Here is a 27,483-nt window from a genome sequence, read left to right as displayed (position 1 = left end):
CAAAGTGATGCCTATGTTATGTTTTATTAAAACAATTGGGATTTGGGAATTAATTCGGTCTTTGCAGATCCAATAACATCCCTAAGAAATTCAATCACGCCACACATATTATAACACACACAAAGTCACACTCAGCCAGTCACGCACACACACACGCACACAAACACACACACACACACACACTTCCGCGCACTCGCACACTCGGATAAATGAAAAATACACGCAGCCAAGTTATTATTACGTAATGAACATTCCTGTTAAATCGCAAATTTCCCATTTAATATCAATACGGAATTTAAATTCAATCATAATGTGTCATAATGAAAGTTTGGAGCATCGCAATGAATTGTTTCTCCCAAAGGACTCGGTCAGTCTGCATCCAAATGTGCTATATGAGTGTGTTTGTGTGCGTGTGCGCGCGCGTGTGTGTGTGTGTGTGTGTGTGACTTTCCTTCTGAAAAAAGCATATGCAATGCATCTCATTTGATACATTCAATTCATTCTCTCAATTTAATACTTTTTGCACCCTCGTAAACAATGCCTCCTGTCCATCCAAGCGTGTACACATACCACACAAAAATGATACCAAACGATTCGGGATATAACACTCGTTCAACTTTAAAACATGTATGGTAATCTGTAGTTCATAGCTGACTTTTAAAATAAATGACAAGTTCCTGAGTGTAAACTTTTTTTGACTGGCATGGTATAGAGACGTCCCAATAATATTCGCTATAAAAGCATGATTATTATTATGGAATTATGTCAGTTTTCATCTTCCATTCAAATTATGTTACGAATTTCATGTTCAATTCAATCATATTTTCTTAAAGGGGATAGAAGAAATAAACTGGAGTTATGAATTTGATCACTGAAATTTCCAGAAAGTTTTTCTTTGTCCTGTGTCATTGGTGTGAGAGAAAAAAAAATCCGAAAGAAGTGAAAGACCGAGTCATCAAAAGTATTGATTTTAAAGAATCCACGCAGGAGCCAGGAGGTATATAGAAGCTTTTGTTGATGATATTCTCATGATATTATGTGAGCGGTTATAACGGCAAGCGTGAATGTCAGCCATCAGGAAGAAGAGGGGAGAGGTTAGGGGGATAAGTCCAAGGAGTTAGAGAGGAGGAAAGGAAGGGTGAGGGTTAGACGTATATGATATCAATCCTGTATGTAAAAAAAAAAATTTGTTGTAGTATTTTGTTTTATTCTGAAGAAAAAAAGCAATGCTGATTTTAGATTTTGGGATGAAAATAACTGGAGTTTTAAGAAATAAATTCAATAAATACAAAAAGTAAAGACTCTCCTTCAAATTATCTGTCAAACTGTCTTCAGCATTATTTGCATCTAACGACACACATGTGTTTTTTATTTTATATGGCCTAATAGAAAGCAGAAAATTCAGAGAAGCACACTTCTGAAACTTTGAACGAAATCGGACAAAAAGTTATGAATTTTTAAAAGTGGTATAGTAAGGGACCTTCAAATTGGCTAAATAGGTTATTTCAGTGTGATGTAGTGCTGGACGACCTCGTATTTGTTCCAACAAACACACTATCCAAAATGTTTATGTTTTTTTTTCTTTTTTTTTCACAATGTAGGACTCGGGAATTATTTTTCTTTCTAGAGGACATATGATACTATGCTATCCATAATGTATTTGAGGAGTGTCCCCGTAGGGAGAAGGGTCTTTCAGGTTTGGAGGGAAAAAATCCAGAAGTTAATGATATTTATTGCACTACAAACGGAGGAGTTGTCCATGAATACGTCACAATCCACTGACCAAATAGCCAGTTTGAGATTCGTAAAGCTTTAGTGATCTCATTTGTCAAACAATCACACCTGCCTTATCAGTTGTCCGTTTGAATTTGATTCAACCTTTCGCCAATCTGATTCTGAACTTAATATTATAAGGATTGGATTACCCTTTAATACCACGTTTCTAAGCGCAAAATAGTCCTGTCATATGGAAACGTTGTATCATCCGCTCAATCTGACTTGCGTGCATAGAACAAATAAGCATTTTTCCATGAAAAAGTGAAATTTTCTAAAATGTGCGTTTCTTTCCAGCATTGGGGCGCCTGGAAGTCTCTCGGGTAACATTTCATAAAGTATAATATCGAAAGACCATATGCAAATTTTCTGTACTTTCGTCGGAAAAAATACATTTATCCAGCACAATGTCGTCTCTTTTTGCGTTGGAGAAGAGCAAATAGCGAGTTTCAATCACACTTTGGCCGCTCTCGCAAGCTCTCACTCGTTTCACTGTGTTCAAGCGACTTTGGGGCAAGCGGTTAATGAAAATACTAATCGTTAGCTTTCGTTTGGTATTAAACTTGTTTTGATTGATTGTATAATTTTGTCGGAATAAAGGAAACAAAAAGGCTCTACCAATAACTTATCAGTGTCTGAATTGACCTTTTGACCTTGAATTCCCTGATGCAAGCGCACTAATGACGTCATCTTCGCTAAATCGGCGTCTTTTATCGTAAAATGCGACACTTTCACAATGTTTATACATGTTTTTTTTAACTGTTAGTAAGATTTAACATATTTTTTCTGATATCACTGAAGTTTTGGATTTTATGTAATGAGTAATTTTAAAATAAGAGCCATTTACTGTTTTAATTTACTGGATCGTACCATTCAAGTCGCAGGGTAGAAAGATGCATTTTTCAACCGCGCCAAATTTAATTTACGTTCCGACATTCTGTTAAATGGGTTCGTGTTGTTCAGAATCCACTGCTTTCTGCTCCAACAAACGTCCACATGCAGAGTCGTTTATCAACTAAATTATTCAAATTTATGGATGCTTCCTAGCTTCCCAGGTGTTTGTGTTACTGTTAAAGCATTTCATTCACCTGCTATCATTCTTTGTACTCCAACTGCCAGAACGCAAATTTCATTTTAGTTTTATAGTTTCATCGGAGTCGTTTATCAACTATATGTATTCAAACTTATGAATGCTTCCTCCCCAGGTGTTTGTGGTGTTTATGCATTTCATTCACCTGTTAAAATTCTTTGTACTCCAATTGTTAGAATAAAAAATGCATTTTGGTTTTATAGTTTCATACAATAAGTAAGTCAATAAAAGAGTATGTTCTGCACAATAAAAACAATGTGTGTCCCTATTGTACAATGTAATGTGTCCCCTCATTTTGTAATAGTTAATTTACCCATTCACATCATGGAACTACCTGCCCGATGAAGCCAGTGGCCTGTGACCCCTGAGCACTCAACACCGTGTGGGAGTCAGTTTGTGATCAACTTCTTTTATGAGACAAATATAAGCAAACGTTTCCATATGATGGATCCTAACACAAATATTATTTTTTTGTATTGAAATTGTCTTTTTATTTTATAGTCACTTCAAGGTACATTGATATATTTGACAAATGATTCACACACCAGTGAAAATGAACATTTGATTTGTGATCCCTGCAAAAGAATAATTTAGTAGAAATTTGTACCCCTTTTTTAAAAATATATATATACTTGTATCAATACTGTATCTTTTACTTTTGTGTAGAGTCTCTGATACAAAGCTACCATACGTACAGTATAAATCAGTCAGTATATTATGCAATCAAATTGGGAAAGCCTTTGCCCCTTCCCAGCTTAGAGGACACACAAACCCCGCCCAAAGAATGGAAGAGTCCAGGACACCTTGTGAGGAAGGACTATAAAATGAGTGATTGTTATGACCATGTGCCATTCCGTCTTGACACTATAGCTGCAACACAACCAACCACTGTTTCTCCCCGTGTTATTTTATTTTAGGTAAGACAATTTATTCCTACCTTTTATCATATGTTACTTTGTATACAATTATGATATTACACTAATTTAAATACAATCATTTGAATACAAGTTGTTCATATACCATGCACGTAATTCTTGGTGATAGGATGCGTTTTGGGAGATGGATATGTGAGAGTTGGATGAGTGCTTCACTTCAGTTGGTATTTCGGATAGAGCCTTTTACATCTGTAATCACTGTTAGTACAACCCAAAGCTTGTCGGTAATCATTTAGATAATGAAGTATAGAATATAAAATGATTTGAGTAGTTTGGATACATTAATGCTGGAAATGTACATATCGATATACAGCTATAAGTGTAGGCAAACTTCAAGCGGATAATGATTTAGTGTGAATAGATCCTGGACCATATGATAGGGTGTGTTGTGTCACCAAGTTGACATTGAATGTGAAAGTAGCAATATAGTCATTTGGAGGTATATGTGAACAACCCCATAGTTATTGTCATGAGTAGTAGTGAGTATGTCAGTGTGTTAAAGATGTAAACATTTCAGATGTAAACTGGGCATAGGCCTACGTAAACTCCCGCGCTGGCAGAGAGAGAGAGAGAGAGAGAGATTAGATAGAGATAACGACCATGTGGTTGGGCAGCGGGGAGACCAGTAATCTCCTTCTAGTAGGGTTAGTCTGATTAATCAGACCCGCTAAGTATTTATAGATTCTTTTGTACAGTAATGTGATAGGTTCTGCGCTGTTAAGACTAGGGTTTAGCCATAAAGAGGCTGAGAAGTAGAATAGTCACTGAAGAGAGTGATAACTTTGTTTTCCCAAGGAGGGTATCTGTCTCCCAAGTCCCTGGTTTTACCCTGGTTATAAAATACATGTACTGTAGTATGGCATAGGGAGAGAATTCCCTTTTCACCCTCTTTAGTCCAGCCTCTGTACCGTTTTCGTGTAGCGCACTCAATCAGCTGATAAAATAACACACTCTCAACGTTGAAAGTATAGCCATTCCTCTCAATCTGGGTAAGAGGACACTTTTTTTTTATTGGTACGACCAACAGTGACGTAATGCGAGGGGGGGGGGGGTGGGTGGGTGCAGGGGCGTCGCCAAAGGGGGGGGGGGAGTGCGACACCCCCACCTGTCAGGATTTTGTCGGTAAAATTGCGCTGCCGTCGGGGAAAAAAGAGAAAAGGGGGAGGGAAAAAAAGAGAGGGAAAGGGAAAGAAAGGAAAAAAGAAAAGGAAAAGAAAAGAAAGAAAGGAAAAGAATTAAAGGAAAGAAAGGAAAGAAAAGAGAAGAAAGAGAGAGAGAAAAGAAAAAGAGGGAGGAGAGGAAAGAAAGGAAAAGAAAGAAAAGGAAAAAAAGAAGAAAAAAGAGTAAAAGGGAAACAAAAGACACGGGGGATGAAAGAGAGGAGAGAGAGGGGAGGTAAGAGCCTGAGAGAAGAGGAGTGGGAGTAAAAGAGAGAAGGGGGTTGTTGGGTGGAGTCGTCTCGTCGAGGGAGCAAGAAAGACACGGCCAAATATGTTGCTGTGTCAAGTCAGCTGTGTTGGTATTCTTGCTCGATCCTCGTTTACTAATATCAATGCAGAAGTTTGAAGTCGGTGAGATGTATATTGTCGGTCGGCCGACAAGTTTTTTTCCCTACGAACTGTGACTTTTTATCCGCTGTGACGACTTCGAGAGTGACTACAACTACAATACTTGTATTTTCTCGAAGTTTCACTTTCCTATAATATCAGCTAAAGAAATCAGAGGTTTAACATTTTCGGGGAAACTAAATTCAAACAAGGTTTAAGAGTCAACAACGGTACGACGAATCGTTTCCTTTCTCTATATTGTGATGAAACGCCAAAGATTCCGCGCTTCGCGCGGAAGGGGAAAACTTAATTTAGACGAGTCGAGAACGGTACAACAAATCGTTTTCTTTCTCTAATAATTTAAGGAAACGTCAAAGCTTTCGCGCTTCGCGCGAAAGGGGAAACTGAATACGGACAAATATGGCTTATTTAGGGTCGAAAACGGAACGACAAATCGTCTTCCTTTCTCTATATTGTGATGAAACGCCAAAAATTGCGCGCTTCGCGCGGAAGGGGAAACTTCATTTAGACGAGTGGAGAACGGTACAACGAAACGTCTTATTTATCTAATAATTTAAGGAAACGCCAAAGGATAAAGAGTCGAGCACGGTTCAACGAATCGAATACTTTCTCTAATAATTTAATGAAACGCCAAAGGATTAAGATTCGAGCACGGTTCAACGAATCGAATACTTTCTCGAATAATTTAATGAAACGCCAAAACTTCCGCGCGCGGGAGGGGGAAGCTTCATTCAGACAAGGATTAAGAGTCGAGCACAGTTCAACGAATCGTCTACTTTCTTTAATAATTTAATGAAACGCCAAAACTTCCGCGGGAGGGGGAGAACTGAATTCAGATAAGGATTAAGAGTCGAGAACAGTACACCGAATCGTCTAGTTTTTTCTCATAATTTAATGAAACGTTAAAGCTTCCGCGCTGTGCGGGAGGGGGAGAAACTGAATTAAGACAAGGATTAACAGTCGAGAACGGTACAGCAAATCGTCTTCTTTTTATAATAGTTTAATGAATCGTTAAAGGTTTCGCGCTTCGCGCGAGGGGGGGGGGGGGGACTTCATTCAGACAAGAATTAACAGTCGAAAACAGTACAATAAATCGTCTTCTTTTCCTAACAATTTAAGGTAACGTTTAAGCGAGTTTCCCCCTCCCTCCTCCGCAAAACGCAGAAGCTTTTACGATTCATTAAATCATTAGAGAAAGAAGATGAATCGTTGTACAGTTCTCGACTCTTAATCCTCGTCTGGATTCAGGTTTCCCCCTCTAAATTTAGTTCCTGCGCGATCGAAGCGCGGAAGCTTTTAATGGTTCATTAAATCATTAGTGAAACAAGACGATTCGTTGTACCGTTCTCTAAAATAATCCTTGTCTGAATTCAGGTTCCCCCCTCCGCGCAAAGCGCGGAAGCTTTTAAGTTTCATTTAATCATTAGAGAAAGAAGACTGTTAACTTCGAATTTTGCCAAACTTCCTGTACTTGACCTTATTTAAATTGGCAAAGAGGAATGATACTGGATATAAACTTAAAGTTCCACACGCTCTAGTCTCGTCTCAGTTTCTTCATTGACATGTCTCAATTTCTGTCTCACTCACTAGCATTCGACTTACACTGCGCATCTCACGATGTCGACGTCCAAAAAGCACATCATTATCAGTCCAAAATGTGCCTTACACGTATACTTTATTCGTCCCAATTATCACGATGATGTACAGTGGCTAATCATGAGAAGTATGTCATAAAAGAGCAAGAGAATAGTGTTGTAGTAGTAGACTAGTAGGTTGAAAACTGTTATGCTTTCCATCTCCATGGCACATCTTCCCCTTCCATCTTGTTTCTTTGCACTGATTTATATAACCTTCACCGTAGATGGCGTTAACCTAATAGTTTGTATCAACAAAGACGATTCGTTGTACCGTTCTCGAAAAAAAAAATCCTCTTCTGAATTTAGTTCCCCCCCCCCCCCCGTTCCGCGCGAAGCGCGGAAACTTTTACGTTTCATTAAATCATTAGAGAAACAAGACGATTCTTTCAGTTCTCGACTCTTAATCCTCGTCTGAATTCAGTTTTCCCCCTCCCGCGCTAAGCGCGCAAGATTTTACGATTCATTAAATCATTAGAGAAAGAAGACGATTCGTTGTACCATTCTCGACTCTTAATCCTTGTCTAAATTCAGTCCCCCCCCCCCACCTCCTGCGAGAAGCGCGGAAGCTTTGACGTTTCATTAAATTATTAGAGAAAGAAGACGATTCGTTTTACCGTGTTTGACTCGTAATCTTTGTCTTAATCCATTTCCCCCCCCCCCCCCCCCCCCTCTCCCGCGCGAAGCGTGGAAGCTTTGACGTTTCATGAAATTATTAGAGAAAGAAGACGATTAGCTATACCGTTCTCGACTCTTATTCCTTGTCGTAATTCAGCCCCCTCCCGCTTGAAGCGCGGAAGCTTTTTTTGTTTCATTAAATCATTAGAGAAAGAACACGATTCGTATTTCTGTTATCGACTCTGAATCCTCGTCTGTATCCTGTTCCCCCCTACCCGGAAGCTTTGACGTTTCATAAGATTATGAGAGAAAGCAGACGATTCGCTGTTCCTTTCTCGACTCTTAATCATTGTCTGAATTCAGTCCCTTTCCCTCCCCCTTCCTGCGCGAAGCGCGGAAGCTTTGACGTTTCATTAAATTATTACAGAACGAAGACGATGCGTTGTACCGTTCAATAGGCTACTTTTAATCCTTGTCTGAACTTAATCCTTGTCTGTTCCTTTTTCTTCTTACGTCTTCTTCCTTTTCTCTCCTGAGTTTTTTTTTTTGGGGGGGGGGGGGCGGTGATTTTCGGGTAGAGTACGACTACGGACGACGCGACCGCAGTATTCACGTGCGTGCAACATAGGCGAAACCGAAGCGTGATGAGAACTCCGGTCTGTTTCGCGAACGCTAGCGTGCTGACCCAGTTAATCAGGTCCATTCGTTTACGTGCAGTTGTCTAAAAGAAGACGTAGATGGCGTTAACCAGTATATCCCATGATACACTCCCTTTAATGGAGACGCTAAGTGATGAGTTATATTATTAGAAGCTATATAGTAGATTGACTGATATCTCAATGTTATAGACATTCGTTGGTTAAGTTGTATTAGAAGCCAAGTTATTCTTATGATATCGATGAAGAGTGATATTGCCCTTGTAAATAAAGCACGGATGTAAGGAAAGGTTCTTTAATTTACAGATAGTAACGTAATGAACTTCCCAGATGATATTCCTAGTGATATATTTAAGAAAGAGGACACCGGAGAGTTACGAATTCAATGTATGCGAACAGGTAGATTTATTTGCGTTTAGTACTTGAAGAGTATTGTTATGCAGCGCAATACTAGATCCACATAATTATTTATAAAAAATAAAACACTTTTGAATGAGGAGGCCAATTAATTCACCGATGTGACTTTTTCTTCACAGGTCGTGTGCTTGAGTTGTCAACGATGGCTACTTCCTTGCAGCAGGCTGTCGATAAGAACCTGGAGTGTCCTGTCTGCCTGAGCTTCTTCAAGGACCCCAAGATCCTGACCTGCTCCCATACCTTTTGCAAGGGTTGTCTTGAGACTGTCATAGAGTCTCATCGGAAGCTGTTATGTCCTACGTGCAGGGAGGAGACTTCGGTTCCTGGTGGAGACGTGGGTAGATTGCAGCCAAACATAACAGTCAGATCACTTGTTGAAGATGTGGAGACCCAGGGCCATTCCAACTTTAATCAAGAAGACAAATGTAAAAAACATCCGAACCAATATGAAGACTGTTTTTGTCTTAACTGTAAAAAGTATGTCTGCTGCAAGTGTGCAATATCAGAGCATGCAAAGGATGCTCACACTATCCTTGAAGCAGGCGCCCATGAAAAGAATAACATCGAGGAACTTGCATCAAAAGCGAAAGCAAAGATACGCAACGTTGACAACTATGTTACATTCGTTGTAGACAAGCGTAAAAGGGTGCATAACGTACATGAACAACTCAATGATGAAATAGATGATACTTTTGAGGAATCAGTTCAGAAGTTGAGGAAAATAAGGACGGTGTTGAAAAATGAAGTCGGACAAAAGCTAGGTAAACTTGAGAGTTCATTGGGAGACATGGAGGAGTCAGGTCGTAAACAGCTAGATCAGATTAAGACAGCTCGGGACTTGGTTAAGAATGGTCTTCATATTCCTCTCCAGACAGAGGCTTTTACCTCACATAAAGCGAAGTGTCAAACGCTGGAAGAGCTTCTAAGCCAGATTGGGCCAGATGTGGAGCTGCCCAGGAGAACTGCTGAGGAAGGTGAAAGAGTTGGCTTCAGGAGTCTGGGATCGGATGGACTCCAAATGGGCCAGTTAAGACAAAAGGAGTCCAAATGGATGTACAGGGAAGATTCGCTGCCTCTTAGAAATGCCATGGGCGGAATGGCAATATCACCAAACAATGAGATGGCTGTCGGTTTTTACGGGGGAGGAATAGTCATGTATTCTTCTGAGTGCATCATGCAAGATATCGTTCTGAAATCTGTTCAAGTTAATGCACTACACGTTATGCCTGATGGTGGATACGTCATACGCGACTCGAATAACAAAATTGTCTTGTACACCGAGCTTCTTGAAAAGCTTGATGTAACGTTTGAGACAATTGATGTTGCGAAAGGTGGATGGCTTGGTGGTCTCATTGTAGACAAGGATGGGCTGATCTTCATAGCTTACAATGAATGCAAGAAAATACAGGTATTTAAGCCAGAAGGTGGCAAGGCAATTAGAAAGATAAAGTGTAACGGATTGAATCCATGGCAAATGTTTGCGATGAAATCAAGTCAAGCGATTGTCGTTAAGAATGGTTGGGATACGGTACACGTGATCAACGATGTGTCTGGTGCTATCATTCATAGCATCAGCAAGGATGGTGAAGACTCTTACCCTGCTGTGTATCAGGAAAATTCAGTTATCATCGCATGGGTTAAGAAAGATCAGGGTCTGTTGAACATCGTTCAGTACACAAATGAGCTCAAATACATCAGAAACATTCTCACTGACTTCAAGATAATCAAACCAAATCGAGATTGGTACTCTTTACATGCATTTAAGACGGGAGAGATTGCTTTCTGCACTTCTAATAGATTTTACATCTTCAATGAGACGTGGGAGTAAATTTCAGTTTTGCATATCGGAACTTTAAAACTCCCGGATCCAATCCTTTCAGTGCTCCTGCTTTGTAAACAAGCTTGTGCCGAAATGTAATGTAAATCAAAGAGTAGGTCTAGATTCCACTCTATTATAATGCTATAATAATGGTGGCCAATTTCATAATGCTGTCGGCAGTAGACAGTGTAACGTTTACTCTTATGAAGTATCAAGATGTTGCTCTCATTATTGCAAATGGCGGTTATTTTATAGACTGATGTAGTTAGATAATCGAGGAGAAGAGGGTAGTACACCTTCTAATCTACGGAAAGCATAAATTGCAAATAGAATACACAGTCATACATTCCCGCTATTATGGGGGATGAGCAGCTTCTTCCATAGATATTTGTAATAATCATAAGATTCCCTAAGTGTTCATGCTTCATAGTAGTGGCAACGTAAGCAAATTATTGTTTTCAAAATACAATGTATTACTATGTACCTGAAAATGTTTGTTTTTAGAATATGCAAGATACTTGGCAATCAATTAATTTATATGTTGGTAATGATGGAGAAGGCATAATTCTATATACATATGTTTTTTGTTCTTTGTTTCAAGAACATTTTTGATAATGTAGGACATCATTTATTTTTGTCATAGTTGTTTACTGGAAAAATGCGTAAAAATTGTGAATTGTGTAAACGTTCTAAATGGCCTTTATTTGTACAATCCCTAATTCCCGTACATTCCTCTATCTCTTTTTGCTTCACGTGCATTTATAATTCAGTCATTCATTCGGCTAGGTTCATTTAAAGAAAATTCCTTGTAAATCAGTCCAAAGACTGAAGCATACACTATTGTCATAGTTTTATTGTTCAAAATTATACAAAGAATACAATATATTTAACCAAAATTGACTAGGAACAAAAAAATTGGGATAAGAAATTTAAAAAAAAAATTGTTAAACATGTTGCACCTCAAATTGAAAATAAAAACACCCCCCCCCCCCCAAAAAAAAGGGATTTTAAAGACAGAGAAAGAAAAATGAGAATTGACAAGCTTGGGAAAAACGACAGAGAGAAGAGAGGGAGACAGATGAGGGATCTGTTGAGAAAAGGTAAAAATTGAAGAGTGCCATTTCATTTGCTCATGTCTTGCATTTGAATCCTAATACAAGCAACAGAATCTTTGAAATCTTTGAAATATTGGGTATGTATATATAGTTACGAATACATACATAAATACCTTTACTATGTTCATAGGTTAACAGACTGAACATGACAGTAAAATAGAAACCAATGATTTAGCTTAAAACTATCATGTCTTACATCGTCACACTATTCTGGCAGCAAGGAATCACCCGCTGTATAAAGGGGAACAAGAAATGGTATTTAAGTCTATAGTCCAAAGATGTGAAAATAACACAGATGTATGTTGAATTGCATGGTCAATTTAAATTTACATTACTCATTTAAGTATTAATTGTGTTAATGTTACATTGATATGCTTTATGTCTGACTAAGAAGTTTAGTGTAAATGTACAAAATGTTTGAACAATTATTTGTCACATTATGTATACAATGAAATTAACAAACCTTGATATGCTTAATGTTTGACTAAGAAGTTTAGTGTAAATGTACAAAATGTTTGAACAATTATTTGTCACATTATGTATACAATGAAATTAACAAACCTTGATATGCTTAATGTTTGACTAAGAAGTTTAGTGTAAATGTACAAAATGTTTGAACAATTATTTGTCACATTATGTATACAATGAAATTAACAAACCTTGATATGCTTAATGTTTGACTAAGAAGTTTAGTGTAAATGTACAAAATGTTTGAACAATTATTTGTCACATTATGTATACAATGAAATTAACAAACCTTGATATGCTTAATGTTTGACTAAGAAGTTTAGTGTAAATGTACAAAATGTTTGAACAATTATTTGTTACATTATGTGCAATGAATTTTACAAACTTTGATATGCTTTGTGTTTGACTAAGAAGTTTAGTGTAAATGTACAAAATGTTTGAACAATTTTTTGTCACATTATGTAAACAATGAAGTTAACAAACGAGATCTAGTGTACTTATTAAGAACTCATTTGTATCCTTTAATTGGAATGGAAATCAATGTATTATATACTTTAGTTTCTAATGCATGCTGTAGTTTATCTTATTAGTATGCATTAAAGTTAATTCCCCCTTACTAGGTTCATGATTCTTTCATAGTAGATTAATTAACTTTCTTTATTATATTTGTTAAGAGTATAGATACATCCCAATGTTATTCGCTATAAAAGCATGATTATTATTATGGAATTATGTCAGTTATCATCTTCCATTCAAATTATGTTACGAATTTCATGTTCGATTTCATTATATTTTCTTAAAGGGGATAGAAGAAATAAACTGGAGTTATGAATTTGATCACTGAAATTTCCAGAAAGTTTTTCTTTGTCCTGTGTCATTGGTGTGAGAGAAAAAAAAATCCAAAAGAAGTGAAAGACCGAGTAATCAAAAGTATTTATTTTAAAGAATCCATGCAGGAGGTATATAGAAGCTTTTGTTGATGATATTCTTATAATATTATGTCAGCGGTTATGACGGCAAGCGTGAATGTCAGCCATCAGGAAGAAGAGGGGAGAGGGTAGGGGATAAGTCTAATGAGTTAGAGAGAACAGGCGCGGATCCAGGGGGCAGCGGGTCCTGCCCCCCTCCCCGCAAAAAAAAGAGAGAGAGAAAAAGAGAAGGGAAAGGGAAAGAGGAGAGAAAGAAGAGGAAGAAAAAAAAGAAGAATGAAGGGGAAAGAAAGATATCAGGGGGGGGGGGGACCGAAAGGGCCTTGCCTCCCAGCTGTTACCTACCCCCCCCCCCCCGACAAAACATGAGAGAGAAGGAAAGGGAAAGGAAAAGAGGAGATAAGGGGAGGGAAAAAAAGAGGAAGAAGAAAAGAAAAGAAGGGGGATATCAGTTGTAACTTTCCCGCCAACAAGTTGCCCTTGCCCCCGCCCCCCGCCCCCCTCCACCCCGCCCAAAGGGGGGGGGGGGAGGGGGAGGGAAAGGGAAAGAGGAGAGCTAAAAGGGAACAAAAACAGGAAGAAGAAAAGAAAAGGGTGAAAAGAAGGGGGGAACATTTGCGATTAATCCCGCCAAAAACGTGTGGATGGGAGGGGGGGGGGGCGAAAGGCCTTTGCCTTCCCCCATCAAACTTAAAACAGAGAGAAGGAAGGGAAGGGAAAGGAAAAGAGGAGAGAAAGGGAAAAACAAAGAAAGGTAGGGGGATCAGTTGCGTTTTTTCCCGCCAACAAGGTGTAGATCGGGGGGAGGGGGGGGGGGCACTGACGTTCTGATGGGGGAGGGGGCTTGGGGGGGGGGGGAGGCAGATGCCCCCAAATATAATTCAAACGTGATTTATTTCTAATTCGATACCGGTGATTAATAAATGTTGCTGAAATGACACAATTTTCCGAAATTTTTACTCAATCTTTTTTTAAATCAGACTTTTTTATGCGTTTGTTGGAAAATGGCAAATTCCTAAAGAAAGAAAGAAAAAATAGTAACCTGCCTTTCTCACAAAATAATGAGGTGTCAAAATGAGGTGCTCATCTGACCGTGAATAAATGCCTAAAACCGGCCTAAGCCGTTCCGGGGGCTCTGCCCCCTGGATTTCACCTAGGGCCCTAAGGCGGGCACCTGGATGCTCATCTGACTGTAATTCAATGCTTAAAACCCCTGAGCTTATGGGGTCTCCGCCCCCTGGACCTCACGCCAATTAGTGGCCTGCCAGTGTCACAAATAGTATCAAAATATGTTCATCTGACCGTAATTAAATGCCTAAAATCCCTGAGCTTCTGGGGGCTCCGCCCCGTGGACCCCATGCCAATTAGTGACCTGCCAGTGTCACAAATAAGGTATAAAAAATATGCTCACCTGACCGTAATTTAATGTATAAAACTCCTGAGCTTCTGTTGGCTCCGCCCCGTGGACCCCATGCCAATTAGTGACCTGCCAGTGTCACAAATAAGGTATCAAAATATGCTTATGTGACTGTAATTTATGGCCCATGATAGCACGACAAACGGAGGAGTTGTCCATGAATACGTCACAATCCACTGACCAAATAGCCAATTTGAGATACGCATAGGTTTAGTGATCTCACCTGCCTTATCAGTTGTCCGTTTGATTCAACCTTTCGCCAATCTGATTCTTAACTTATTATTAAGATTGCATTATTTTTTAGTCACTTCAAGGTACATTGATATATTTGACAAATGATTCACACACCAGTGAAAATGAACATTTGATTTGTGATCCCTGCAAAAGAATAATTTTGTAGAAATTTGTACCCCCTTTAAAAAAATATATATATTGTATCAATACTGTATCTTTTACTTTAGGGTAGAGACTCTATGTCTCTGATACAAAGCTACCATACGTACAGTATAGATCAGTCAGTATATTATGCAATCAAAGTGGGAAAGCCTTTGTCCCTTCCCAGCTGAGAGTACACACAAACCCCGCCCAAAGAATGGAAGAGTCCAGGGCACCATGTGAGGAGGGACTAAATGAGTGATTGTTGTGCACACGTGTCATTCCACGTCTTGATATGGTGGCCCTGAAGGGACATCGCGAATAGACTAAATCGTGAAAAATATGCGATAAAATTCACGATATCGTCAATTTTATCGCATATTTTTCACGAAGAAATTCACGAAATTGACGATATCGTGAACTTTATCGTGAACTTTTCACGATGAAATTGACGATATCGTGAATTTTATCGTGAAAAGTTCACGATATAAAGTTCACGATATCGTCAATTTTATCGTGTACTCTATCGTGTACTCTATCGTGTACTCTCCTGACGGGCGCTTCGTAAACAAAACCAGCCCTAGCTGGGGGAGACAGAGAGAAGGAAAAAAGGGAAAGGGAAAGAGAAGATAAAAGGAAAGAAAGAATAATAAGAAGAAAAGAGGGAAACGGGGGGGGGGGGCGAAGGGCTCTTGCCTCCTCCTCACTCCCCCCCCCCCCCCCCCCCCCCCGCCAAAAAATAAATAAGGAGAGAGAGAAGGGAAAGGGAAAGGGAAAGAAAATATAAAAGGAAAGAAAGAAGAGGAAGAAGGAAAGAGGGAAACGGGGGAAGGGCGAAAGGCTCTTACCCCCCCCCCCGCCAAAAAAATAAATAAGAGAGAGAGAGAGAGAGAAGGGAAAGGGAAAGAAAGAAGAGGAATAAGAGGGAAACAGGGGAAGGGCGAAGGGCTCTTGCCTCCTCCCCCCCCCCCCCGCCAAAAATAAATAAGAGAGAGAAGGGAAAGGGAAAGAAAATATAAAAGGAAAGAAAGAAGAGGAATAAGAAGGAAAAGAGGGAAACGGGGGAAGGGCGAAGGGCTCTTGCCTCCTCCCTCCCCACCCCCGCCAAAAAAATAAATAAGAGATAGAGAGAGAAGGGAAAGGGAAAGGGAAAGAGAAGATAAAAGGAAAGAAAGAAGAGGAAGAAGAAGAAAAGAGGAAAACGGGGGAAGGGCGAAGGACTCTTACCTAAATAAGAGAGAGAGAGAGAAGGGAAAGGGAAAGAGAATAAAAAAGGAAAGGAAGAAGAATAAGAAGAAAAGAGGGGCTCTTGCCTCCTCCCCCCCTCACGCGCCAACAAATAAATAGGAGAGAGAGAGAGAGAGAGATAGAGAGAAGGGAAAGGGAAAGGGAAAGAAAATATAAAAGGAAAGAAAGAAGAAGAAGACGGAAAGAGGGAAACGGGGGAAGGGCGAAAGGCTCTTACCTCCCCCTCCCCCCTCCCGCCATAAAGGGAAAGAGAAGGGAGAGGGAAAGAAAATATAAAAGGAAAGAAAGAAGAGGAAAAAGAATAAGAAAAGAGGGAAACAGGGGCGAAGGGCTCTTGCCTCCTTTCTTTTCTTTCTTTTCCTTTCTTTCCTATTCTCCCTGTTTTTCGTTTTTCTCTTTCTTTCTTCTCTTTCCCTTTCCTTCTCTCTCTCTCTCTTATTTATTTTTTGGCGGGGGGCGGGGGGACGAGGCAAAAGCCCTTTGCCCCCGTTTCCCTCTTTTCTTCTTCTTCCTCTTCTTTCTTTCCTTTTATCTTCTCTTTCCCTTTCCCTTTCCCTTCTCTCTCTCTCTCTGATTTATTTTTTGGCGGGGGGGGGGGGGGGGAGGGGGGGGGGGGGGGGGGGGAAGAGTCCTTCGCCCTTCCCCGTTTTCCTCTTTTCTTCTTCTTCCTCTTCTTTCTTTCCTTTTATCTTCTCTTTCCCTTTCCCTTCTCTCTCTCTCTCTGATTTATTTTTTGGCGGGGAGGGGGGGGGGGAGTGAGGAGGAGGCAAGAGCCCTTCGCCCCCCCGTTTCCCTCTTTTCTTCTTATTATTCTTTCTTTCCTTTTATCTTCTCTTTCCCTTTCCCTTTTTTCCTTCTCTCTGTCTCCCCCCAGCTAGGGCTGGTTTTGTTTACGAAGCGCCCGTCAGGAGAGTACACGATAGAGTACACGATAGAGTACACGATAGAGTACACGATAAAATTGACGATATCGTGAACTTTATATCGTGAACTTTTCACGATAAAATTCACGATATCGTCAATTTCATCGTGAAAAGTTCACGATAAAGTTCACGATATTGTCAATTTCGTGAATTTCTTCGTGAAAAATATGCGATAAAATTGACGATATCGTGAATTTTATCGCATATTTTTCACGATTTAGTCTATTCGCGATGTCCCTTCAGGGCCACCATATCTTGACACTATAGCTAAAGCATCACACCAACCACTGGTTCTCCTCGTGTTATTTTCTTTCAGGTAAGACAGTTTATTCCTACCTTTTATATTATGTTAGATTGTATACAATCATGATATTACACTCATTTAAATACAATCATTTAAATACAAGTTGTTCATATACCATGCATTTAACTCTTGATAATAGGATGCGTTTTGGGAGATGGATATGTGAGAGGTGGATGAGTGCTACACTTCAGTTGGTATTTCCGTAGAGAATCTATTACATCTGTATCACAATCACTGTTATTACAACCTAAAGCTTGTTGGTATTTATTTAGATAATGAAGTATAGAATATAAAATGATTTGAGTAGTTTGGATCATATGCTGGAATATCGATAAACAGCTATATAAGTGTAGGCAAACTTCAAGCGGATGATGATTTAGATGTGAATAGGTCCATCCTGGACCGTTATGGTGTGTTATCTCACCAAGTTGACGTTGAATGTGAAAGTAGCTATAGTCATTTTGAGGTATATGTGAACAACCCCATAGTTATTGTCATGAGTAGTAGTGACAATGTCAGTGTGTTAAAGATGTAAACATTTCAGATGTAAACTGGGCATAGGCCTACATAAACTCCCGCGCTTGCAGAGAGAGAGAGAGAGAGAGAGGGATTAGATAGAGATAACGACCATGTGGTTGGACAGCTAGTAGGGTTAGTCTGATTAATCAGACCCGCTAACTATTTATAGATTCTTTTGGACAGTAGCTACTTTTAATGCAGTGTGTCATGCAGAAAGGGGAATGTGATAGGTTCTGCGCTTTTAAGACTAGAGTTCAGCCATAAAGAGGCTGAGAAGTAGAGAGTTTCTTTCCCCCTGGTTATAAAATGCATGAACTGTATGGAATAGGGAATTCATTTTCACCCTCCCTTTTGGAGAGTAGTCTGCAGGCACAGACCCTTATTTGACACTTTATCAAAAAATCATTGTGCCTTGAGAGAAGTCTAGCCCAGCTACCTACTGGTTGTGTCAATATCAGGAGCAGCTACAGTACATGGCCTATGGTAGTCTTATAGTGCAGACTCACTTTTACGACTGACCAGGGTTTGTGCTTCTGTTGTTTAATTATGCTGACTATTAACTTTTTTAGAATCAGGGTAGCCATCTTGTTTTCACTTGTGAGACTTCACCCCAAGTTTGAGTTAACTTTAATCAGAGCAGGGAGGTGGGAGGACTGATCAGAGCATTAAACAGTCTGAACCATGTTTGATATTTTCCCTACAGTATTCCATTATTTAACCTGTGCTTTTAAATAGAAAAGGAAAGAGAAAAGTCCTTTAATTATACTGATGTTGCTTCACCAATTCAATTAGGTAATTATGATTTGTGTTGGAATTGATTAGTAAGTTGATTTTAGATTCATAAGAAAGACTTCGTTATGAATGATACTGTAAATAGTTATTCAGCGGTTTAGTCATTTCGATTATTATAATGGACATACATAAATGATGAACGGGATTTAGAGGTGAAATGTCTAATAGTTAAAAAAAAAGTTATTACGATTACTTTTATATTACCTAGATAATGATTGGAGGAGGCAATGTTATCATGGGTAAAGATTATTTGCGTTGATGAATACAGTATGTTGTTTATTATTATTGTTTCTGTGTTTATTATTATTGATATAAATGGCCATTCCACGTCTTGACACTTTATCATCACAACCAACTGTTGTATCTCCTCGTGTTCTTTTATGTTAGCACCCTATACCACTAAAGGGGCCTTACAATATTCACACTTCACTGTGAACGCTGCACTCCTGGGCACTCCAGAGCCTAAAAGTTTGTTGCAGCCTTTAGTCAGTATTTGCTATACACTTTTTTTTTTGCACGGGATCGCCGCCCCTGGTTGTACTTGTACCGGTAAAGCGCCCCCCCCCCCCCGGGGGGGGGGGGGGAGGGGGTACTCACATATTAGGACATATGGGGTGTAATCCCTAATCATGGGTCCTACTTTTAACAAAAATACCATTACAAATTGGTCCATTTTTTGCAAACACCCGAAAAACACCTGAAAATGGTGCAAAATGGGTATTTTTCGAGAAAAATGCACCCAAATGATCCCTAATAATGGGTAGGGGTTTCGAGGCTTGAGCGGCACACCCCCGTCCAAACCAAATATAGGTAGGGGAGACTTAGGTTAGTTAAGCTGGTTGGTTAGGAGCCACCCCCTCTAAAATAAACCATGACCATTTTAAAAATTAAATGCTTTCATGTGGTGTTATACCTTATGGTACGGGAACACATGTGCTAAATTTGACACAGGGACGCAGACTACAAGCTTGTGTAAATCAACAAAATTTTGCTGTTCAGAGTGAATTCCGTGAAAAGTGGACATGTCCTCATATTTTCTGCACCTTATATAATTAACTGACTATCATGACACAGTTAAAAGGAGTATCAATGTCATTTTAACCTTATTATCAGGTGGGCTGTATCTAATACAGACCACCTTATATTTTTGTTAAAATCGCCTTTCTTTATTATCAGGTGGGCTGTATAACGTACAGACCACCTTATAATTTCGTTAGAATTGCCTTTATTATCAGGTGGGCTGTATCTAATACAGACCACCTTATATTTTTGTTAAAATCGCCTTTATTATCAGGTGGGCTGTATCTAATACAGACCACCTTATATTTTTGTTAAAATCGCCTTTATTATTTATTTATTTATTATTTATTTTTCTTATTTCGACCCACTTTTTTGTTAGCAAGATAACTTTTAAATGGTTCAATCAAATGCTTTGATATTTGGCACACATATGTATAGGCATATGGACAAGACACGGTAAGGTTTTCAACCTTGACCTTGACTGATGACGTCATCTAGGCGCCATTTTGTGAAATTTTCTGAAAATAAACTCATGATCATATCTTCATAACCAAAAGGTATTTCTCATTCATAGTTATTATGATCAAGGTCAATATCCGTCGGGTCAATTTCAGGTCAAAAAATGCGCGCATGCGCGTACGCTCGCGCGTCAGTGCGCGCGCAAAATTTTTAAATGCTCAAAATCGTCTCAAATTTTTTTTGCATACGTTTCAGGTCATTTTAAGCATTTTATAAAAAATCGCGCGTACGAGCATGCGCGCGCGTTTTCGCGCGTAACAACATTAAAAAACATAGAATCGCCATTTTTTTTTCTTTCATGATATTTCTCATAGTTTTTCAAGGAATTTGATTCCATGTTTATCTCTTTATGACCATTATTAACAAGATGAGCGTAAATTCAAGATAAATGTCAGTGCGCGCGAGGTCTTTTAATACATAGCATATATGGGCAAAAACATGCCTATACAAAATCCGTTATAGCTCTTTGGAATGCACCGGGATCCTCAATTTTTTTTCATATTAAGATAGAGTATGAGTCGGAAATATGATTCCATGTCTCATTTGGCCATTAAGTGTATCGTGACATCATCACAATGGCCTTGGAACTCAAAATACGAATTTGCATATTATGACGTCAGCATATTTATGTAAAATTGATTGTATCTCTGTAAATATTGATCAATTTTCTTCAAAATTTCGATATGTTGTAGCTAAGACAATTCTCTACAAGCGCAGTAATAACTATTTTTTATTTTGATGACGTCATCATAGTGAAAATTTTGATTAAAGGCCTCATGTCAAAAACTTCATAATTTGCGTGTGATGCCTATAGAAGGTGAATTTAGTTCACGTTATGAATCTACATGATATTGTCTTTTAAGAATTTGTAAGCAGTATGTCGCTTATTTTTGCTTTATTTTGTCTCAATAGGCCTGTTTACTAATGTATTCACGGACCTTTAAATTTGCACACGGTTGTAAGCTCTGGCAAACAAACCGAGCGCAGTGTCTGCTACGGCCCTGCTACACACACTTTGTATACGGCGATGTGGGGAATGCGAGGAAAAAAAGGCTGATCATCGTCCTAATAAACTTCGTTTAAAACTGTTTGTTTTCCAACCTTAGGGTATATAATTAAAATAAATATAGTTTTTCTCAGTTGTACATGACAAATCTTCGATTTTATTTTCCGAAATCCGACGAAATATCGCAAAAATGGGAGGTAAGCATTGCTGTTACGGCACGTGTAACAGCGATTCACGGTACGCAGACAGACCCCATATGAATGGTGTGTTTTTCATCCCGTTCCCCAAACCAAAGACGAACCTGGAGAAGTGTAAAATATGGATTAAGAATTGTGGAAGAAAGGACTTTGGAATCGACATATTATATGCTTTGAGTTTCTTTCTGTCGTAGTCAGTTCTATTTACTATCAGGTAGTAGAAAATGTCGTATAATCCGAAATCTGGTATACTTTCAAAGTTCTCGGTGTAGCCGGTGATTTTCATTGGGTCGTCGAACGAGCACCCCGCACGCTCCAACTTCTCCCGCAGCGACCGTGCGGAGTCGAAGCTCGCAAGGTCCGGGTCTTGGGGCAAAGCGATATCGGCCACAGCAGTCGCAAGTTGAACTAGTTTCTGTTTGTTGTACCCTGATGTCGTAACTCCTCCCTTTCTTAAATAATCGGTGAGCTCCTTCACTGTCCACTGCGAAAACGGCTTGCTGGAACTACAACTCGATGTCGAAGGCGATGCCATTGTAGAAATTAGGGTGAAAAAACGTCGCGGTCGCTAGCAATGGCTTTGTATGTGTATAGCGTAGCGGGCATGGAAAAACAATGTGGCGACCGTGCCGCACCACGCAAAGCTTGCCCTACGTAGTAACAATCGCTAGGGTGCGAGGGATTATGACGTCACTCGCATATCATTAGTAAACAGGCCTATTGTTAGTTGACCAGCCCACCTATACTTGTTCCAAACAAGTATTATATGTCTAGTTTATTATTTATTATTTATTTTTCTTATTTCGACCCACTTTTTGTTAGCAAGATATCTTTGAAATTATTTAATCAAATGCTTTGAAATTTGGCACACATATGTATAGGCATATGGACAAAGCACGGTAAGGTTTTCAACCTTGACCTTGACTGATGACGTCATCTAGGCGCCATTTTGTGAAATTTTCTGAAAATAAACTCATGATCATATCTTCATAACCAATAGGTATTTCTCATTCATATTTATTATGATCAAGGTCAATATCAGTCCAGTCAATTTCAGGTCAAAAAACGTGCGCGTGCGCGTACGTCCGCGCGTCAGTGCGCGCGCAAATTTTTTAAATGCTCAAAATCGTCTCAAATTTTTTTTGCATACGTTTCAGGTCATTTTAAGCATTTTATAAAAAATCGCGCGTACGAGCATGCGCGCGCGTTTTCGCGCGTAACACCATTACACAACATAGAATCGCCATTTTTTTTTCTTTCATGATATTTCTCATATTTTTTCAAGGAATTTGATACCATGTTTATCTCTTTATGACCATTATTAACAAGATGAGCGTAAATTCAAGATAAATGTCAGTGCGCGCGAGCTCTTTTAATACATAGCATATATGGGCAAAAACATGCCTATACAAAATCCGTTATACCTCTTTGGAATGCACCGGGATCCTCAATTTTTTTTCATATTTAGATAGAGTATGAGTCGGAAATATGATTCCATGTCTCATTTGGCCATTAAGTGTATCGTGACATCATCACAATGGCCTTGGAACTCAAAATACGAATTTGCATATTATGACGTCAGCATATTTATGTAAAATTGATTGTATCTCTGTAAATATTGATCAATTTTCTTCAAAATTTCGATATGTTGTAGCTAAGACAATTCTCTACAAGCGCAGTAATAATCATTTTTCATTTTGATGACGTCATCATAGTGAAAATTTTGATTAAAGGCCTCATGTCAAAAACTTCATAATTTGCGTGTTATGCCTATAGAAGGTGAATTTAGTTCACGTTATGAATCTACATGATATTGTTTTTTAAGAATTTGTAAGCAGTATGTCGCTTATTTTTGCTCTATTTTGTCTCAAATTTTAGTTGACCAGCCCACCTATACTTGTTCCAAACAAGTATTATATGTCTAGTTTGATTTGTGTCTAGTAAGACTTTCACTTTTCACCAAGATGAATTCAAAATGGTGGGTGTGGTGTTAGTTGAGCCGATGTGTGTGTGGTTAGTTGAGCCAGTATTTGCAAGTGTGTTTGAGTATGTGTATGTATGTTTGTGTGAAATTATGCGTTGTGTCACTTGCGTGTGTGTGTGTATGTTTGCAAATTGGTGTATTTATTTTATTCAATTCTATGTTTTTGGAATTACACTTTTGGAGGAATAAAACAAAATTACTAAAAAATATTTAAAAAGTGTCACAAACATGGATTTATGCCATTGATCTACATGCATGGCTCAACTATCCTGACACCCTTGCTCAACTAACCTGCCTGTTGGTGTTAATTGAGCCACTTGACCACTGTTTTAAAATCTCCCCTGGCTCTAAAATCACAAGTGTTTTTTTTCGTAATATACAGCTAATATGCATAACATACTGCTCTTTCAATCCCACCCCCAAACAGCCTTAACCCTAATAAGGCCGGGGGGGGGGGGCATTATGCCCCCTCCATTGTTCGGGAACGCATATGGATGGCGCCCTGCTCTTTCGAGTCTTGCGCATCTTTTAAAAGATTTTTTTTTGAAAATCGGACCTACAGTTACAAAATCACGAGACCTTTTGTCTTTGCATGTCAGCCCGAAAATCGCTCATTTTCGTAATTTGTGTACAAAACATATGGAAATGTAATTTTTCCTAAAAATAGATAAAACATTGGTTATTGGGTCTTGTTTAAAGTTTAGGTGGTTGTTTTGGGGGTCAAAATAGTTGAATTGTATTTAGAAATGAATTAAAACAACAAAAACAATAAAATACAGAAGTTAAAAAATCATCGTAATACATAGAAATTATCCAAACAAGAGATAACATAAGGAATAAGCTGGCTCTTCCAAATTTGTTGTCGTATTATTATTCCAAATGGTCTAATGAATATATGTAGTGAAAAAGAATGCTTAAATATGAATAATATATGATTTATGGGTAAAAATGTGATTTATGACCATATTTGCATAAATTACCATAAATATGTGAATGAGTGATTCAAAAAAATTAAATTATCATAGTGTTCTATACACTTCACTTGGCATGCGTGCAAATTTTCGGGAAAATCGGCCGTTTCACGGCCGAGGTCTTGAGGGTGGGTGGGGGGGGGGGGGCATAATGCCCCCCGGCCGTACTAAGACTTCAAATAGCCCGGCCTTTTTAGGGTTAAAAAACATTACCCAAGGGCACCAGGTGACCTTGAGTAAAAAGTGGCTCAACTAACCTGAGTCTCCCCTATTCCCCCTAGTATTAATCATGGAAAATGTATTTTATGTTTCACATTTTTCAGTGCAATACTAACCAGCTAAGTATTTACAAAATATTTAACATTTTTTTATTGAGTTGGCCAATTTATTTAATTCATCGATGGTTTCTTTTTTTCGCATGTCGTGTGCTTACTGCTTAAGTAGGAGCAAGGGCTGTAACTGTCGGTACTCCATGATCAAAGCCACTAGCGAAATGTTGTGCCTAAATGTTTGATGATTCAAGAACATTGCTCACCATCAGGCATCAACCCTTGCGCATTTCATCAGTTAAATGATGTAAGTAAAGTTTAGAGTAAAGCATCTTGAAATGAATGGTATTCTGATCAGACTCAAGTCGTTTGAGGTTGATTATAATAACATATATATCTCTATGCTTTTATGTTAGCTTAAAGGGATAGTTGAGTTCTGTTGCAGAGGGCGATACACAAAATATTTTTTTTGGTGAGATAAAGAAAAAGTGAGTGTCGAATTTGAAAGAACATAAAATTTAAATGACAAAATCGGTTTGGAGACGGCTGAAATATCCATAAATATAACGTTTTCTAATACTAATACTAACGAAACAGCGCCTTTTACGTCGTATTTCAGACAATGCCGATGTTGGCTTTTTTTGTTAGCATTTTCGTGTTGTTTATATTACGCACAACCAGCCGGCCCATATATTGTTGTTTTTAATTAAATAATTAATTAACGGTCAACATATTTTTTTGAAAGTGGAGCTGAATTGGTATGATCGTATTAGCTAAATTTCAAACATTTTGCTCAATTGCTCAGATTGCTCAAGGGGGCGATTGCAAAATTAAAAATTGCCCCTGCGGAATTATACAATAACGATTATTTTTTCTGTTATAATTTTTACACAATATAGAGTTTCAACTTTCAAACCTTAAACCAATGAAATGGAAGTATGGAAGTCAGATTAGTATGCAGGATTTCTCGCTCGAACTTAAACTCCGTTGGGGGGGGGGGGGGGGGGTAAGGTCACCTTTTTTAGATCAGCCATTGGCCTTTTTTTTTTTTGCTCCAAAATACACACATAAAAAAACTGAAGGGGGGGTTCAACCCCAACCCCCCCCCCCCCTGCGTACGCGCCTGACCCTCGCGTTGTGTCGCGTTGACTTGAATGCGACCATTCGCCCATAGCCCCCCTCCCCCCGGTTGTGCCGAAAAGGTGCGTTGGAAGTGTCGCGTTGACTGGAACGCGACCATTCGTCCAAAGCCCCCCCCCCCCCCCGGTTTTGCCGAAAGGGTGCGTTGACTAGTCTTCCACATCAGTCGTTTATAATATAATTGAAGGAATAGAAATTTAAGGCCATTAAAAAAAATAAACATGTTTAGCGTCCCCGCCCGCTTCCTTTTTGGGGGCCGCCTCCTATCTTTTTTTTTTTTTTTTTTAATTTTTTTAATTTTTTTTTAAATTTTTTTTTTAAACTTTTTTTTTTTTTTTTAAAGAAAAAAAACATGAAAAACTGCTTAAATGGCTTTATTTCTGATTTAAAAAAAAAAAAAAAAATTGTCGGCGGCCATCTTGAAAAAAAATAGCCCCGACTGTCAGGGAAAATGTACCGAGCGGCCATTTTGAGCGGCCATTTTGAAATAAAAAATAAAAAATAAAAAGGGCCTCCTCCTTCCTATTTTTCGAAAAAACAGGATGCTAAACATGTTTTTTTTTTTATTTGGCCTAAGTCGTATAAATTCAAATAATCAAAATAGAAACAGATAAAAATTAAATAAAAGTAGGATTTACATAGTCTTGCAGATCAGGCGTTATAAGAATTAAATCAATAAATAACAACAAACACAATCAAATAATTTACTTTTATATTTAAAAATGTCAAATAAAGGTGGTTAACTAGTCTTGCATATCAGTCATTTATTTATTAAAAACAAAAATTATTTGACATTTTTGAATATGTATTGAATTTGTTATAAGCACCTGATTTGCAAGACTACCTATAAACTAGTTTAATTTAATTTTTAATCTGTTTCTATTTTGATTATTTCAATTTAAACAACTAAAATTCTATTAAAACTGATGTGGAAGACTAGTCAACGCACCCTTTCGAGAAAAGCCCCTTACGTAAAAATTAGTTTTTATTTAGCTTTAAAAATGACGACTCAGAAGTCTTACTCAGAACGTTCAGAAAAAAGCCCAGTTTCGGCGATGATGACGCATTTTACGTCACTGCAGGCGCCTCTCCGGTGAAAAGGAGGGTGATTCAGGCATTCAAATGTCTTTAAGAAGGCAAATTATGATATTAATTGGAGAAAAAAAAAGAGACATTTATCCGAAAAATAATATGCACTTGATAATCCCAGTACGTTTCTGGCAATTTCGTCATTCCTAATGCAAGATCCTTAGTTGTAGCAAAAATCGGATATGCCCGCAATGACGTCAAATGCGTCATCAAGGCCACGTGACCGTATTACCTTTTTTCGAGGGGCGTAGCCCAGCAAGCGTGAGAACTGTGAAAAATGGATGGTTATCATCTTTTGTCAATTTAGAGATTTTCTGAAAAATCAGAGGCTGGAATATTAATAAGTAGAGGTGCATTCATGTTTTGAAAGATTATTATTATTATTTGGGCAATTTTTGATTTTGCAATCGCCCCCATGAGCAATCTGAGGGAGGCGATTATTTAGCTCATGGGGCGAATCGTCCGTCGCCCCCGTGTATTTTGAGCCTTAATTACTAGTTACTGTAAGTTAATTGTAACAAGATGTGCATCAAGTTGAAAGTAAACTGGTCCATCTTTGATGTCAGCACTCAGCAGGCACCGTGGTAAGCATTTATAAGTGCCTCACTGAAATAAGTTTATCTCATTATGATGTGTAGTTCATCTTTTGGGCTGTGTTAAATCAACCCTAATAATTTAAACCACAAAC

At 38.6% G+C, this 27,483-nt stretch overlaps 1 protein-coding gene across 1 annotated transcript; it reads left to right on the top strand.

Annotated features, from left to right (window-relative positions):
- Positions 1-8,804: 8,804 nt before the first annotated feature.
- Positions 8,805-12,930, top strand: LOC115926615 (E3 ubiquitin-protein ligase TRIM32-like). Its single transcript, XM_030991486.1, has one exon. The coding sequence runs from the start codon at positions 8,834-8,836 to the stop codon at positions 10,517-10,519; it is 1,686 nt and encodes a 561-aa protein (XP_030847346.1). The 5' UTR covers positions 8,805-8,833; the 3' UTR covers positions 10,520-12,930.
- The last annotated feature ends 14,553 nt before the right edge of the window (positions 12,931-27,483 follow it).

This window comes from Strongylocentrotus purpuratus, unplaced genomic scaffold (assembly GCF_000002235.5).
Source record: "Strongylocentrotus purpuratus isolate Spur 01 unplaced genomic scaffold, Spur_5.0 spur5_scaffold_2, whole genome shotgun sequence".
NCBI lineage: Eukaryota > Metazoa > Echinodermata > Echinoidea > Camarodonta > Strongylocentrotidae > Strongylocentrotus > Strongylocentrotus purpuratus.
This window is presented reverse-complemented; position numbering and strand designations above follow the sequence as displayed.